Source organism: Medicago truncatula, chromosome 3 (genome assembly GCF_003473485.1).
Source record: "Medicago truncatula cultivar Jemalong A17 chromosome 3, MtrunA17r5.0-ANR, whole genome shotgun sequence".
Lineage (NCBI taxonomy): Eukaryota > Viridiplantae > Streptophyta > Magnoliopsida > Fabales > Fabaceae > Medicago > Medicago truncatula.
In genome coordinates this window covers 48,327,421-48,342,159 of record NC_053044.1, presented here as the reverse complement: position 1 = coordinate 48,342,159, position 14,739 = coordinate 48,327,421, and the positions used below count along the sequence as shown (strand labels likewise).

Here is a 14,739-nt window from a genome sequence, read left to right as displayed (position 1 = left end):
TCTATTTTCTCTTAATTTATTTGACAAAAACAAATTTAACTACTTTGTTCTTTAATTTGATTTGCTTTTTAAATCAATGGTCTTTTTTTATTGAAAAATCCAAAAGTTCACTTCAATGATCTTATTTTAAGATCACAAACAACTAATCATGCATACCATGGTTGGTTTAAAAGTTTGACTAAGCAAACAAATGTCATTTTAGTCTTTTAAACTCAATGAAAAAAATTGTAATAATTGTTATTTTATTAAACGGAGAAAATTAGTAATCAAAATGGTTTTCCAACTTTATTAATGCAAAGTAAACTGAACAAGATAATTAAAAAAATATCATTAATATCACTTTTAACTAATAATAATTTTTCTATTTTCCAATTTTGATAATTAAAAAAAGAGCTTTGCTAATTGCTAAACACAGCGAAAGGCAATTTCACGAGAACCCCGCGAAGTGTATTTTAACACAAGTTTGTTCACACTTTAATTCCTGATTTTGTGGCATTCATGCAGGTTGTGGGACATGAGTAGCAATTAACACTTCTCGCGATAATTTCTTGTAAAAACCTTTCGCTATAAATATATTTTCCCTTAAAAAAAAAAAAAAGAGTTAAAAGAATAGTATAGTTATTGACAAAAGAATATAGTTGATATGACTTTAATATTTTTTTTGAAAGAATGATTTTAATAAGCTTGTTTTGATAGAATGAGATGTGTTTGGTAAAAAACTTTTTTCACTAGCTTATAGGGTTTTTTAAGAAGCTAATTCAAGTAGCTTTTGAGCTTATAGCTTGTAGCTTTTCATATTTTATTCCATTTTTAACCTTTAATATTATTTTTTAGGCTTAATTGCACTTTTGGACCCCTATCTTTCCAAAAGTTGCGGTTATGGACCCCTAACTAATTTAAATACAAAACAGTCCCCTATGTTTTGATTCTTTGGCAGTTTTGGACCCTCAAGGCAAAAAAAATAAAAAAATTGATACGTGACACCTCACTTAGGGTGCCACGTCAGCGTTGACCGAGTCAACAATGGACTGGGGGTCCAAAACTGCCAAAGAATCAAAACATAAGGGGCTGTTCTGTATTTAAATTAGTTAGGGGTCCATAATCGCAACTTTTAAAAAGATAGGGGTCCAAAAGTGCAATTAAGCCTATTTTTTATTAAAAAAACTATCCACGTAAAAGAATTAAACTTCCCACGTAGTGCTTAATTTTTTTTTTTGGTTTGCTTTACATTGGTTTTTATTTGATTTTTTTTTTCATGTTGGTTGAAATATTGTTCTAGATTTGAATTTTTTTTTTTTTATGCGGTCACTTCCTATTAAATTCATAGAGTTCCAAATTCATATCTAAATATTTATTTATTCCTTCAAAAAAAATATCTCTAAATATTTATCATTGTTTTTTTCTTTGAACATTTTTACCAATACAAATCAAAAGAAATAATTTTTCATAAAAATATTTTGAAATAAATTAAAATTATTAAGATAAATTCTTAGTTAAAATATTTATGGGTAAAAAAAAGTTTTTTTTATAAATTAAATTTATAATACATTAAACATATATGTACTTTTAAGTCATTTTATATTTATTAGTTTATTCAAAAGTTAATTTTACCAAACACTTTAATTTAGATTAACAAGTTTTTCAGCTATAAGCTTTCAGCTATCAGCCATCAGCTATAAGCTAACTTTTTCAATTATCGACTAGCTTATCAGCTAGCTTAATTTTACCAAACACACCCTTAAACCATTTATGTTTCTTGTCTGTAACAAGACTAGTATTATCCTATTGTGTTAGAATAGAAGTTGGAATTGAATAACACTGGTCAATGAAATGCTTTTTTGCATATTTTTCATTGATGTTGGCTAACTCTAAGAAGCTGCTGTATGTGGGAAAAACAATTGAAAAAAAGAAGACTCTCAGTTGCTCTATAATTGACATTCAAACGTGTTAATAGTGGGTTATCTACTACTGTATGTGATAGCTTCTGAGAGCATATTGTCTAGGTTTTTTTTTTTTTTTTGGAGTCTTGCGGTTTTCTGCTAGGCCAGGTATTTCATAGATAAAAAGAAAAATAAAAGGAATTGAAAATAAAAAAAGTATTATAAATGATGTATATAAAAATAAATATAATATTTCATTGATATTGTAAAATGACTTATTGACAAATTTTCAAATTGTTATTATTTTTTTATATATTTTCTGAATTTATTTTAATATATATTACTTTGAAAAATTTACAAATCAATTAACCCTAGTGATAAACTTGTCAAAAAAAAAAAATTAACCCTAGTGACAACTGACAAGTACAATTGTTCTTTTATCTTTGACATGAACCACATTTACGTGGTATTTCTCTTCCAACTAAACTAGATATAAAACTGGGAAAACATGGAAATATATTTTCATGATGAATTTGACTAGTCTCAACATGAAGTTATGGCAACCAATTTAATGAATTTGAAATAATAAGTAGATGAATTGGCTGCATACTTCATATAAAGGTTCGAGAAAAAGGTAGGAAAATTTTATGTCCAATTCCATAATGCGCTTTGAATTTTGCTCTTTATACAACACATTTTGCTCATTTTCAATTGAAATTTTAAAGGTTTAATTACCTTTTTGGTCCTCTAACTATTTAATTGGTATCAGATTAGTCCTCTAACTAAAAATTGATTTATTTCGGACCTCTAAGTTTCTCACCGTTACTACATTTAGTCTTTTATGTTAGTTTTATTCAAATAAACATTAGAGTTTGTGTTATGTGGATATCTGACCTCCTATTTCACACATACATATGAACCATAACAATTACCAATGATATCAGTCACTATTTGATCATAATATCTTAACAAGACATATGACCAAAATGATACTAATAAATAAAGTTAGAGGACCCACATAACACAAACTCTAACGTTTATTTGAATAAAACTAACAGAAATGACTAAATGTAGTAACGGTGAGAAACTTAGAGGACCGAAATAAATCAATTTTTAGTTAGAAGACCAATCCGATACCAATTAAATAGTTAGAGAACCAAAAAGATAATTTAGCCATAAATAATATCGATGCGTGAGTAAAAGGTAGGAAAATGTTATGTCCAATTCCCTAATGCAGAGTATGCTTTGAATTCTGCTCTTTACATAATATATTTTGCTCATTCCCAACTGAAATTTCAAAAATACGTGAACTACTGATATATCAGCAAATAGCAAGATTACACAAGCTTGTGTTAACTCATGCAGGGGCCATTATGAGAATTTCAGTTGAGAACGAGCAATTTTGGTTGGGTAAAGAACAGAATTCGTATGGCGGACATATCAATTGCGTGCATCCTCTAATAAGGGAGAAGTTGGAGGGACAAGCCCGTCACAAAATGAACTGGCTTCCAGAGCAGCATATATTGAGCAATTCATCCAAGAGAATGAAAAAGAAACGTACTACCTAAGGAAGAGACTTGCACATAGTCTCCATCATTTCCACACGATTAAATTGTTGTGAAATAATAGTCAGTTAAAAGTATAATAGTAAAATAGATAATCTGTACCCAAAGAAAAAACAAATAATTTCATCAATTATAAAATGTATAATAATAACAAACCTCAACTAAAAGAAACAGCAGAGAGAATACAGTATAATTGAAACATACTTTTTAGTTTAGATTCAACATTCAACCGTGAAACAATTACTCCCATATAGTAGTGGGATAAAAGTGAAAGACCGTCTTTGTTCCCGTCCTTTTTGATCTTCAATAATTAATGTTTATCTTTCTAGAAATTCTCCTTGTGAAAATCAAATTTGGGGGCTCTCTCCTGAGAAAATTCCAAAGCTAACCCACGAAGTTCTTTAATAGGTGCCGGTGCTCCACAGTAAAACACTCCTGCATATTGAAATAGGTTCAGATCTTCAATAACGATTTCAGTGCATTCAATGAATACTCTGTTTTGTTTGTGTATATGTTTCGTAGCACAATAAGTTGACGAAATCACAATGGTACAGTGATAATGGAAACTCTAAAATGTTGACTTTGTTATGTCAAATGAGCACGAAGAATAGGAACTCACCAATGCGTTTTTGTGGATGATTATTTGCAATCCTATTGTAGACACTGCGCCAATTGGGTCGTGCAAAGTAAGACGCGATGGGTGTTCCATTTAAGATATCCAAACCTTCTTTAGCATGGTTTAGTGATTGAAGGACAGTAACAAGAGCAGAGCGAGCATCACCGTCTTCATATACACTAGTCAAGTGACTGTGTATCTCAATTACTTTCTTGTGATCCTCTTCAGCCACCTCATTTATTACCCCTTTAAACCAATCAAAGAAACCTTGTTCACCAGCCATCCAGTAAAAATAAGCCTTTCTAGTTTTAAAGTTACTCAAATCAGTTTTCTTGTGTTCTGATGGTCTTGATGATTTACCAATTGTTCCCTCCTCCATATTAGTGATCCTTTCCTCCTCTTCCTTGGCCTTGATATTATTCAATATGTCCTTTACTATACTTATCATTGGGGTAGCCCCAATTCCCAGTCCCACAAGTAAAACCACCTCATATTTTTTGTAGTCTTGTGCAGGCGCTCCATAAGGACCGTCAACCAAAACTTTAGGGAGTGGGGTACTGTAAAATAATGCAGTAAATATAAAGCATCACTTATTAGTCATTGATAAACCATATATTATAAGGGAAATATTTTTTATAATAAAAAAAACCACAAACTCACAAATTACACTAACCACTCTCCATGTTTTCAAACAAGGACGAAATTTATATAATAAAAAAAAAAAAATACGATTTAGTAAAGAATTTTTGCGTGATGCTTGTATCTCCTTATCAGTCCTACTAAGTGTATTATAGGTTTAAAAACCCACATATATAAAAAAAGGAGATTCTACAATGCAGTCATCAAACTGACTTTTTTAAAAAAGTTAATTTTAATCTTAATGATTGATTCATTTTTAAATTGTTGATTACTGATTAATGATCAACAGTAATTCATCTAGTAATGCTTGCAACATCTTAGACTTGTAGGTACTATTTTATCGTTGACATCTTTAACATACAAACAGAGTTGCTGATATCATGTGATAGTCTTAAGTGTTACACTTTGTGGAGTGTTACACTTAAAACAAGGTAGGATAAAATTAGATTAAGTGTATTCTTGTTAATCTGATTAATTGATGATACTATGTGGACTAAACTTTTGATGCCACAGTGGGATGTTACTCACAACACTTTTGATGTTATAGTGTTAACTTCACCAAAAAGTCATTTTCATGACTTCACCGTATAATTTTCCATAAAATAAGCGATACTATGAATGAAATAAATGAAGCGATTTGACTTATATTCATATATACTGCTCTTATCTATGTCTTTGTTACCTTGAGCTGTTATGTTCATCCATTAGAAGTTCACTCTGCCCATGGATTGATCGAAGACAACACTGAGATAACCAAAGCAATAACCCAGTTAAGTTAGTCAAAGAGAAACGACGATCGAATTGCAAACAAAATTGGATTGCATTTGGAATTGCAAGTATAAAAAAAAAATCAAAATTTACGTGATATTTGCATTTGCACCCATTTTCTTTATAAATTATGAGTGTCTCATAAGTTTGTCATTGAAATTGTTGTTCAAATAACACAAGTTACACAACCCTAAATAAATATAATAATGAGGAATGCTAATAACTAGGGATGGGAATAGAGGTCAGGCCGGCGTACGACAAGTCAGACCATACCATACTTTTTTCTTAAATAGGGAAGATCTAGACTTTTTTAGAAGCCTATTTAGCTTAAAAGGTCAGGTCACATGCTATTAGAAAAACATTTTAGGCCTATTAGACCAGCCTACTTATGAAAATATGAATAGTATTATTGATTATTATATTATATATTCTACTTTGAATTAAATTATAAATTTGTCAACCTTTAAATCAATTTAAGCTTATTAGTTTACATTATTTTTGCGCATATTTAAATGTATTATTATAAATTAGAACTGAAATATAATATAATATAGATTAAAGTTTTCTAAAACTTCATGTTAAATATCGAAAGAGAGTTTAATATCATTGATCTATTATCTCGCTAGTCTATTTAACCTTGAATCACATTACTTATTTAAAGATGTTCATATTAAATAGACTTTTAAACAGGCTAGCAAGCCTAATCAAGCTTTCATTAGGCCAGACTCAGGCCTAAAAAGTAAGCTTATGACATGCCGTAGACCAGACTTAGGCCTTACAAAAATTTGACAGGCCAGACTTTGGCTTTGCAAAGCCTAGCTCAGCCTAGCCTATTCCCATCCTTGCTAACAACATACATTTTTCAACACACTCTTTTTGATTGGTTAAAATTTACATTAATTATAAGCAAATATTCATTGTTTAATTTCATTCAATAATTAATTTATATATATGGTTTATAATATAGTCTAAATACTTCAATTACTTACCGAATCTGAAATGAAAATATTTATAATAGTGACCGCAAAGAGTATTTTCAAAGATGGAAAGTCGGCGTTGAAAGCAAATTGATATACTAAAGAATATTATGAAAATATCTATTCACAAAATAGACCATTAAATATATTCGTTACTTTTCTCAACATATGTGAAAATTGAAAAATAAGCTCATAATAAAAAAAAATGAGGAATGCTAGGGTCACAGAGCACCCTCTTTAAACACACCCAATAATATAAAGCCACTTCATCCCTTTTTTTATTGTTCTTTTTCAGGTTACCGGTTTGAGTTTAGCCAATTACTTATTTTATTTTGTATTATTATTTTGATTTGATTTTAACTTTTCATCTTCTAGATTTACCCAGAAGTATCTATTGTTTCAGCAAGTACTACTCATTGAAGATTCTTAATTCTTCTGCTAAAGAAGGTCCAAAGAAAATCTCCGTTAATTATCTTTTTGTTCTCCATTGAATTATAAACAAACCCACAAAAAATTTAGATCTTAACTTTGTAAATTCAATCAGAAAAGCAAAGAACAAAGAAACTAATCAAATAAAACGAAGAATTCGTGAATTTATATCTTAACTTTGAAAGCGAAGAATTAGGAATTTAGGAATTTTAGAATTAGAGGAAGAAGAAGATGAACGAAAGGGAAAGGGGGTTGCTGACATCAAATTATAAAAACAGTTTTGCAGATCTTCTAGTAGCCAAAAAGCAAAAGTAACCACAAATGGAATTAGTAAGAACTGCAAGATTATATGATGGAGGTAGCGATTAGGATCCATGGAGTTTTTGGAAGTTGGAGCCGCAACAATGTAGAAAAGTTAAAATAAAAAACAAACAAACAATGTCATCTCTAAACTTGCTTGACCGGTTACCCGGTAATGAAATAAAAAGAAGAGTTGACATGGCTTTTTATTATTGGAGTGTCTCCAAAGATGTGACCCTAGCATTGCTCTAAAAAAATATATGTAGATGTAGGTTGTGGTTGATAAAAAAAATTATAATAGAATTCCAGTTTAAAACGTACGAGCAAGGATAGCGAGTAAGTAAGCAAATTAAAACTTTGATGTTTGGTAAAATCAACGGTTTAACGGCTTGGAGAACCATATATGAGTAGGCTACTTGATGTGGTTTATCAAAATCCGCTATAAGCTAGGAAAAAAAAGTTATAACTTCGTAAGAAAAATTGTTACTAAACGAGTCTATTTTGTTCATATAAACTTATAAGCTTAAAAATTGGCCTTAAAAGTTGGGCAAATGTCTGTGCTTTGCGGGCTGTTCTTCTTCTTTTTGAGGCGATGTCGGGACTAAAAGTGAACTTCCATAAAAGTTTGTTGGTGGGGGTTAATGTTACAGATTCTTGGTTGAATGAAGCAGCGTCTATGCTTGGTTGTAAAGTGGGAAAGGTTCCCTTTTTGTATTTGGGTCTTTCGATTGGTGGTGATCCGAGGCGTTTGTCGTTTTGGGAGCCAGTGGTGGCTAGAGTTAAAAAGAGATTATTAGGGTGGCGTAGTAAATTCTTATCTTTTGGTGGTCGTCTGGTTCTCCTTAAGTCTGTCTTGTCCTCTCTTCCTGTCTATGCTTTTTCCTTCTTCAGAGCACCATCAGGTATAATCTCAACCCTTGAATCTTTATTTATAAATTTTTTTTGGGGTGGGAGTGAGGATCAGAGGAAAATTTCATGGGTTAGTTGGAACAACATTTGTGCTAGTAAAATTAACGGTGGCTTGGGGGTGAGGAGGATGAGGGAGTTTAATGTTTCTCTGTTAGGTAAATGGTGTTGGAGGTTATTAGTTGATAAGGGTAGTATGTGGTATAGGGTGTTGGTGGCGCGTTATGGTGAGGAGGATGGGAGGTTGGTGGTTGAGGGTCGGAGTGTTTCTTCGTGGTGGAAGGAGGTGGCGAGTATTCGTGATGGGTTAGGTGATGTAGGTGAAGGGTGGTTTAGGGACAATGTCGAGCGTAAGGTTGGAGATGGGGTAGACACGATATTTTGGCTGGATCCGTGGGTGGGAGATGTGCCTTTGTGTGTTCGTTTTGGACGTTTGCTCGACTTAGCTGTCAATAAATCTATTTCGGTGGCAGATATGTTTGAGTTAGGTTGGGACGAAGGGGGGGAGGCGTGGCAGTGGCGTAGGCGGTTGTGGGCATGGGAGGAGGAATTGTTAGGGGAGTGTAGGATTTTATTGTCTGACGTTTCCTTGCAGCTTAATACTACAGATCAATGGGTGTGGAGACTTGATCCGTCGAGCGGATACTCAGTTAGCGGTGTTTACCAGATGCTTACCAGTCAACCGGTCCAGACATTCGAAGTTCTAGCGGATTTAATTTGGCATAAACAGGTTCCTTTGAAGGTGTCTATTCTTGCATGGAGACTCCTACGAAATAAATTACTGACGAAGGATAATTTGTGTGTGCGTGGTGTTCTTTCTCATGACAACCAGCTTTGTGTGGTTGGTTGTGGTGATTTTGAGACTGCTCAACATCTGTTTCGCTCTTGTCCGTTTTATGCTGCCTTGTGGGGTCAAATTCGGTCTTGGTTAGGGATCGCTACAGCTGAGCCTCTTTGTGTGTCAGATCATTTTTATCAGTTTGTGTATTCCGCAGGGGCCTCCAGTACTATTTGCTCTTTCTTGCAACTTATTTGGTTGTGCTCTGTGGGGGTTATGTGGAGTGAAAGAAACAGCAGGGTTTTCAAAAATAAGGACCATACCGTTCACCAATTGGTAGAGAAAATCAAATTACAGTCTTTTTGGTGGATGAAGACTACTAATTTTTCTATCCGTAATAATTTTCATATGTGGTGGTTAAGCCCTTTTGTTTGTTTGGGTATTTGTTAGCTTGTTCTTTGGCTATTTTTTGTCCTTGTTCTGTTGGCTACATTTTGTCCTTGTAATTGCTTACTTTTGAGTTTTCTCTAGCACACCTTGTGCTTGAGATTTCTCTTTTTGTTTCTAATATATATTTCATTTTTGCTTGTTAAAAAAAAAAAAGTGTTGTAGTAGTGAGTTTTGTTATATTAAATGTTCAATCTATTAATTACATTCCCCATGTTTAATAACGGATAAGTCATTTGTATTGGAATGAGTGACTCACTTAACAATTTCTCAAAGATTAAGAAAAATAAACACATATAAAAGAGATAGAATAATAGTTTTTACTAAATTATATTTATCAAGTATTAGTGTGTTTACTTGAGATGCCTTAGTGGTAACAACTTAACATTGTAATTTCAATGTGAATCTCCTTTAATGAGGATGAGGGATAAAGTCCCCTTGAGGGAGTTTGGGGATGAGAGTATGAGGATGATATTCCACATCCCCGTGGCGACTCAATCTCCAAGCATTATTATTAATTAAAATAACTTATATGATGTTTATTGTATGATTAAACTTTATTTTTTTATACTACCCATTTGATTAAAAATTATAATAGAAATTGATTTTGTTTATGTCAATGGGATCCCTGTATATGAGAAAATTCTCCCCGACATAGGAAATGGAGAAGGGGGCATTTTGAATGACATGAATGGGGAGCAGTGGAGCAATCCCTCCATTAACATGTTTTTTATTTGCTAATAAAGTGATATGTTGACCGTGAAACTAAGAAAATAATTATAATAGTACTATTACGAACAATAGATATATATAACACCTTCGACTTGGAGAATTCTTTTATGAGACTGTTGGTCCAGTCACCGTTCTCCTTGATGTGAACGCTAAGGTAGTCATCCCCTGGGGCGGAGGTTATAGAAAATGGATGCCTGTGAAACCATAAACATTACTATTTAACAAAATGCTCGTGTTCGATTATAATATATTTTCAAATTCATAGACAGACAGTACTTACCATTCAAATGGAGAGACATTAGCACATTTTACAAACATGTATTGTCCGCTCTTGTATCTAAACCCCTCAGGTTTTGACACACGAAGCCCCAACACGTCTCCACGAGAATTGAGATCCTTTTTATAAACAACCGCCTTCAAGTCGGACATACAAAATATGGTCAGAATTTCAGGTCCATGTACAATATATGAATAATAATATGTTGTAACTTACAGTATAGTAGTAGTATCTATGAATGAATTTTAATAACAAAATTCTAAATCATTAATATGTTTCTTCATGTAGTGATATTGATAGTGAGTAATTCAACATTCAACATTCACCTGTAATATTTTGACAGATTTGATGCGTGGTCTGAGTATTCTAGTCAGTCTTTCCAATGCATAAATGGTGACGGGAATAGCCAAATACATCCAAGTCTACAAAACACATACAATCCTAATTAAAACATAAAAGAATTAGCTGAGAAACTACATAAAAAGGAAAAAGTTTAATTGAAGAAAGGTGCTAACCGTTTTCTTGTACCATTCCTTGGTAAAGTAAAGTTTGAATCCATGCACAATCAAAAGTGCATAGACAAATACAAAGAGATGATGAGTGTACCAAAAGACATTGAAACCAGTTACACTATTGAGGAGGGGTTGGAGGCAATTGGGTGTTTTGGGTTCTTCGACCTTTCTTTTCCTTAACCAAGGACTAGCCGTCGTGAAGGCTATTGCCATTAAAACAACCATTATAATCCCTGTTACTCCTTCCCATGATTTCACAAAATGCCAATAATTTGTTGCTTGCTTTCCAAAAAATGGTTCCATGAGCTTGTACTTTTCACTATTTGCATGAAGAAGGCGTGGAAAGTCGCAAGCAAGATGATAAATAGCATGTATACCAACTCCAATTGCTACTGCCACAGCTATTACCTGCAAATTACATATTAACATGTGCATTAAATCACTTGTTAGCAAGAATGTGGATTTTGTCCTTTTATCATTCTCTGATGTACAGCCAGTTGTAATATTTACCTTGTGGAAGTTGAGGTTGTCATTAAAAGGAACAACAATGCCTAGCTTGGTCTTGCTCCTGAGCCATGTAACAGTGTTTCGGCAAACAGGTAACAAGATAAGAGCCATGTTCAATTTGAGTGTCTCAGCTGCACCTTTAGCCATGCAAACACAATGGCCCATCACCTCATAAGCAGCTTTTCTTCGATACTGCACAAATTTGTAGGCAAATAGACCTAACATAACTCCAATCCACAATACTAATATCCAATTTCTCTTCCAACTGTCCGGCAGAAAGTAGATGGTATCCATACACCGCTTCCCAACACCGCCTTCATATCTGGGCTTAGGCTTTATGCTACTAAGCATTTTGTTCAGGTCCTTACTATCTAATGTTGTAAAATTAGTTGATCCATGTAACAAGAGCATCTCCAATTGATCTAACTGTCCTCCAAACAATAATCGTCAAGCCAAAGAAATATGGCTAAAATGAGAAGCTATTATCAGAAGTTAAGTTTGGCCTAACCGGTCTTTATAAAATAGGTTGGAAGTTAAGAGTGACCATCATAAATTGATCATATAGCAGTAAATTAATAGCAGTTGATCTAATACATATGAAAATTAAAGTTGAACATCTTTACAAAATCGACTTGTAAGGTGAACTCTACTTGTAAACTTATGTTCGACAATATATCGGATTCTTAACAATTATATTAGTTTGGATCCCTAAATCTTATTTAAAATAAATATTTACCGTGATAAATCTTAATCCATCAGGATCTAGTTCTTCCATGATCAAAGCAGCATATTGCCCTGCATGATTCTCTATGCTTGCGAGTCTGTTTGTACCGGCGCATAGGATAATAATCTGAAAATATAATTGAACACATATGATCAAGAATAGTTCAATTTTTATCAGGAAAAATATACATATTAGAAAAAGAATTACTCCATTCTTCTTTTACTATAAAACTCATGTCCGTGAGACTGTTTCAAAATTTCATATGGATTAATAATTTATCTACAAAGATACTCTACTTAATTTACAATTGAAAAACATAAATTTGTTCGTTTATGACATTAATAATTATATGGATAATTAACACTTGAGATGCTAGGTACCTTAACCTTATAACCTTAAGGTACAAAGTTCAAATTCCTTCGAGGACGTATGTAAAATAGTCATTACTCATTAGTGTTATTTTAAATAATAAAAAATTACCCTTCCTCAATTTTCTTCTTCAGAGTTATGCTATTTCCAACGAAGAAAAATATCACGAATTCTTCGCAAATTGTTTTGGATCTTCCACTTGAGTGATTATGGAAAATTAACACGTTTTTTTTTATAAATGTATTAATACTATTATTTTCTATACTCGTGAGTTGATGAAACTTTTTTTTAGGCAACGAGTTGATGAAACTAAAGTAAAATTTTGGGTAACAAACAGTTTATATTTGAGTTTCGGTTGTGAATTAATGATTTCATACTACCTGTTTAATTTCATCCTCAGTAATTCTGCCATCAGCATCTTTATCAATCCTGCATTCCAAATTAATACACTTTCAGTGCATTGAATACGTACTCTTTATTTTTTGATTATATTTTATAGTACTTGTATTCATTAGAAGAAGAAGAAGAAGAAAAGAGCAAATAATCACATGTCAAAGAATGTTTTGAGCCTAGTATCATATCTGTCGTCAGAAATCGCTTCCCAGATTTCCTTCAACTCTGCCTCATTAAGTGGATCTCCATCAATCTCCCTCCTCTTAGAAATAACATTTAAAAGCTCATCTGCAAAGGTCTTAGAGTTCTTCATGCCTACATCAAAATCCAAAAACATCCTCACAGAATGCTTACATAGACCTTGTTTAAATAATAGTATAAGCCCTTATATATAACTAGTGCTGATGGAGAGAGGGACAGGCAAGTCTCATAGTTCCCCCAACTATATGGATTCATTTCAGAGTTAAATAGTTAAGTACTAAACCCCAAGTAATTTTTGCATGAAATAGCAGAAAGGTCTGGATGTGTAGTCAGGCACATGAGAGTTGAAATTTAGACACAAGAAATGGTAGAATGAGAATTTTTAGCTTTTTTGTTTTTGTTTTTATGCACTGAACATAGCAGAAGACATAAAAACCAACAAACTATTATGTCCTTTAACTAAATTTTTGAAACTATAGATTTTCAAGCTTCAAATTCATGTTTTTATTTTCTTATGGCTTTTCAATCTTCAACTATGGTATTTCATCTATGGTTGCATATAAATATAAGATTTGAAGCTTGAAAATTCGACCAAAAAGACAAGTTGAAATGAAAAAAAGATAAAAGACAAAATTGTTACTTGAAATTAAAAGTGCAATTTTTGTTCTAACTTTTCATTAAGAGTTTAGATAATTAGATAAGATGAAATAAATAAATTAAAATATAGTTTTGATACCGGTGCAACAAACATTAAGAAAATGAATTTGAATTGAGTAATACCTATGCATTCGGCAAACATAGAACGAGGAAGTAACCTATTTGTTTTTTTAGTAAGCCTATAAAACTCCCCATAAACCTTTTCCCATCCATCATCACGAGCAGCTTTGGTGATAAAGTTAAGTCCTTTGAGAGCATTAGAAGCTGCAGACGTAGTCCTATCATACTTCTTTTTTTCAGTTCCAACTTTACGCTTCAGCTCCTTAGACACTTGCTTCAAATGAGACCTTTTCTTCTCTATTCTTTTGCTAAGCAAATCCAGTTTTCCATCTTCTCCACGATCATTATTTCCAGCAAGAGGTTCAACACTAACAGCAGAGTCACCTGGAATATCCAAAGTGATCTGAGCACATTCATTTTCTTCTTCATTTTGTTCCTTCGAGCTTATCTTAACTTTTCTTCTGCTTACCATTTTGTTGAAACGTCCACTCAATGAACCATTCTGAGGTACCCTTTCAGTTATACCACCACCAATGAGTTCTATATTGTCAGAAATTTCTTCAATCTCGTCAGCTCCCATTATCTACCTATGTGACACTCAATGTTTTTTTTTTCTTTTTTCTTTTATTCTTTCAGACCTCTCTAAGTACAAAGCAATTGCATAATGGTATTGTGGTCCTTTTTATAGTGCATTTTGGTCAATGTGTTGCTATGTTTTTTTTAAGGAAGATGAGATAATGGTAAGAAACTGGGGATATAAAATTCCAGAAAATCAATTAAACGCGTTGGGGTGGCACTTTGGAACATTTATATATCACCATGCCATTCATGAGCTAGCTAGCGTGACACTTAATGCTGATGTCATTTGCAATATTCAAATTACTTCCACATTCCCCATTCACATTTGCAACAAATTTAAAAATTCACTTCTCTTTTTAAGTGTCTTGTTAACAAATGTCTTCCGACATGGTTTAAGTATTTTAAAATAAACAATTATTCTTT

General features: G+C 32.6%; 1 protein-coding gene across 2 annotated transcripts; it reads right to left on the bottom strand.

Moving 5' to 3' along the window:
- Positions 1-3,542: 3,542 nt before the first annotated feature.
- Positions 3,543-14,400, bottom strand: LOC11424382 (respiratory burst oxidase homolog protein D). 2 transcript variants are annotated; one of them, XM_003602673.4, is made up of 12 exons: positions 13,801-14,400; positions 12,975-13,134; positions 12,807-12,855; positions 12,070-12,183; positions 11,337-11,759; positions 10,830-11,234; positions 10,641-10,736; positions 10,318-10,451; positions 10,123-10,231; positions 5,383-5,444; positions 4,065-4,618; positions 3,543-3,880 (listed from the first exon to the last, which is right to left on the bottom strand). In XM_003602673.4, the coding sequence occupies exons 1-12, from the start codon at positions 14,315-14,317 to the stop codon at positions 3,771-3,773; spliced, it is 2,733 nt and encodes a 910-aa protein (XP_003602721.2). In that variant the 5' UTR covers positions 14,318-14,400; the 3' UTR covers positions 3,543-3,770. The 2 variants fall into 2 exon arrangements, with proteins under 2 accessions (XP_003602721.2, XP_013461643.1); XM_013606189.3 differs by having other exon boundaries at positions 12,975-13,107.
- Positions 14,401-14,739: the final 339 nt, after the last annotated feature.

Coding starts and splice junctions, on each gene's coding strand:
- LOC11424382 (XM_003602673.4), bottom strand. CDS start 14,317: ATGGGAGCTGACGAGATTGAAGAAATTTCTGACAATATAGAACTCATT. Junction 12,184..12,806: donor CTGAGGATGAAATTAAACAG/GTAGTATGAAAT, acceptor TTATATTTTCAG/ATTATTATCCTATGCGCCGG. Junction 10,737..10,829: donor AGGAATGGTACAAGAAAACG/GTTAGCACCTTT, acceptor TGTGTTTTGTAG/ACTTGGATGTATTTGGCTAT.